Source organism: Malurus melanocephalus, unplaced genomic scaffold (genome assembly GCF_030028575.1).
Source record: "Malurus melanocephalus ecotype Western Australia unplaced genomic scaffold, MMel_1.1 scaffold_1669, whole genome shotgun sequence".
NCBI lineage: Eukaryota > Metazoa > Chordata > Aves > Passeriformes > Maluridae > Malurus > Malurus melanocephalus.
The window spans coordinates 23614-25297 of NW_026624901.1; the positions used below are offsets into that span (position 1 = coordinate 23614).

The window sequence follows — 1684 nt, forward strand, 5'->3', positions numbered from 1 at the left end:
TCCCCTCTCTCACCCCTGCCTCGCCACAGCCCCGAGCGCTCCCTCCACCTCCGGAACTCCGCTCAAATCCCGGCCTGAGGAGACTCGAACGCTCCCGGCCGCTCCCGGAGCCGCCGCCATCGCTGCGCTTCTTCCCCGCCCTCCCCGTGAGGCGCCGACCAATCAGAGAAAAGCGCGCCTTTCAAACAGCCAATCAGAGCGCGAGTTGCGGTTTGTCCCGCCCCCCACGTGGGGCGGTGGCCAATCAGGGAAAAGCGCGGTTGTGCTGTCAATCAAATGGGGAGTGATGGGATTGGGTGGTTGGGCTGTCAATCAAAGTGAGGAGCCGCCCACTCAGGGAAAAGCCCGCCTTCCGCGCGGCCAATGGGAGAGCGCGGTTTTGCTGTCAATCAAACGGCGAGTGATCGGATTGGGTAGTGCGGCTGTCAATCAAAGTGAGGAGCCAATGGGAGAGCGAGGAGCGGTGGTGGAGGAGGAGGAGGGGAAATGGCGGCGGAGGCGGGAAAAGGGGAGCCCTCAGCGCGGCCCAGTTCGGACCAGTTTGGACCAGTAACCCCTAAACCCTCCCAGTGCCCTTTAAACCCCTCCCAGTTTGGCCTAAACCCCTCCCAGTCCCTCCCAGTGACCCCTAAACCCCTCCCAGTTTGGCCTAAACCCCTCCCAGTTTAACCCAGTCCATCCCAGTTTGTCCCAGTGACCCCTAAACCCCTCCCAGTCCCTCCCAGTAACCATTAAACCCCTCCCAGTTTGCCCCAGTTTGTCCCAGTTTGGCTTAAACCCCTCCCAGTCCCTCCCAGTTTATCCCAGTCCCTCCCAGTGCCCTTTAAACCCCTCCCAGTCCATCCCAGTTTGTCCCAGTGCCCCTCCAATCCCCTCCCAGTTCCTCCCAGTGCCCTTTAAACCCTTCCCAGTTGATCCCAGTTGATCCCAGTTTGTCCCAGTTTGTCCCAGTTTCCTTTAAACCCCTCCCAGTTTATCCCAGTGACCCCTAAATCCCTCCCAGTCCCGCCCAGTTTGTCCCAGTGCCCCTCCAATCCCCTCCCAGTCCCCTCCCAGTCCCTCCCAGTGCCCTTTAAACCCCTCCCAGTCCCTCCCAGTTTGTCCCAGTTTGTCCTAAACCCTTCCCAGTCCATCCCAGTTTGTCCCAGTTTGTCCCAGTTTGTCCCAGTTTGTCCCAGTTTGTGGAGGGGCGGTGTCGGGGGTGGGGGAGGGGCGCTCCCAGTCCCTCCCAGTGCCCTTTAAACCCCTCCCAGTCCATCCCAGTTTGTCCCTGTGCCCCCCAAACACTTCCCAGTCCTTCCCAGTAACCCCTAAACCCCTCCCAGTCCCTCCCAGTTTGTCCCAGTGACCCCTAAACCCCTCCCAGTTTGTCCCAGTGCCCTCCAATCCCCTCCCAGTGCCCTTTAAACCCCTCCCAGTTTGTCCCAGTTTGTCCCAGTGCCCTTTAAACCCTTCCCAGTCCATCTCAGTCCCTCCCAGTTTGTCCCAGTGCCCGCTAAACCTTTCCCAGTCCTTCCCAGTGACCCCTAAACCCCTCCCAGTCCATCCCAGTTTGTCCCAGTGCCCTCCAATCCCCTCCCAGTGACCCCTAAACCCCTCCCAGTTTGTCCTAAACCCCTCCCAGTCCCTCCCAGTGCCCTTTAAACCTTTCCCAGTTTATCCCAGTCCATCCCAGTTTGTCCCA

General features: G+C 59.9%; 1 protein-coding gene across 1 annotated transcript in view; it reads right to left on the bottom strand.

The window, feature by feature from the left end:
* The window catches only part of LOC130587234 (protein arginine N-methyltransferase 5-like), a gene marked incomplete at its 3' end in the record, with an annotated part of 24179 nt that extends 23598 nt beyond the window's left edge, over positions 1 to 581 (bottom strand). Inside the window, exon 1 of the mRNA XM_057388204.1 lies at positions 14 to 581. Coding sequence (XP_057244187.1) covers positions 14 to 120 — 107 coding nt within the window. The remainder of the gene's footprint in view (positions 1 to 13) is intronic.
* Positions 582 to 1684: the final 1103 nt, after the last annotated feature.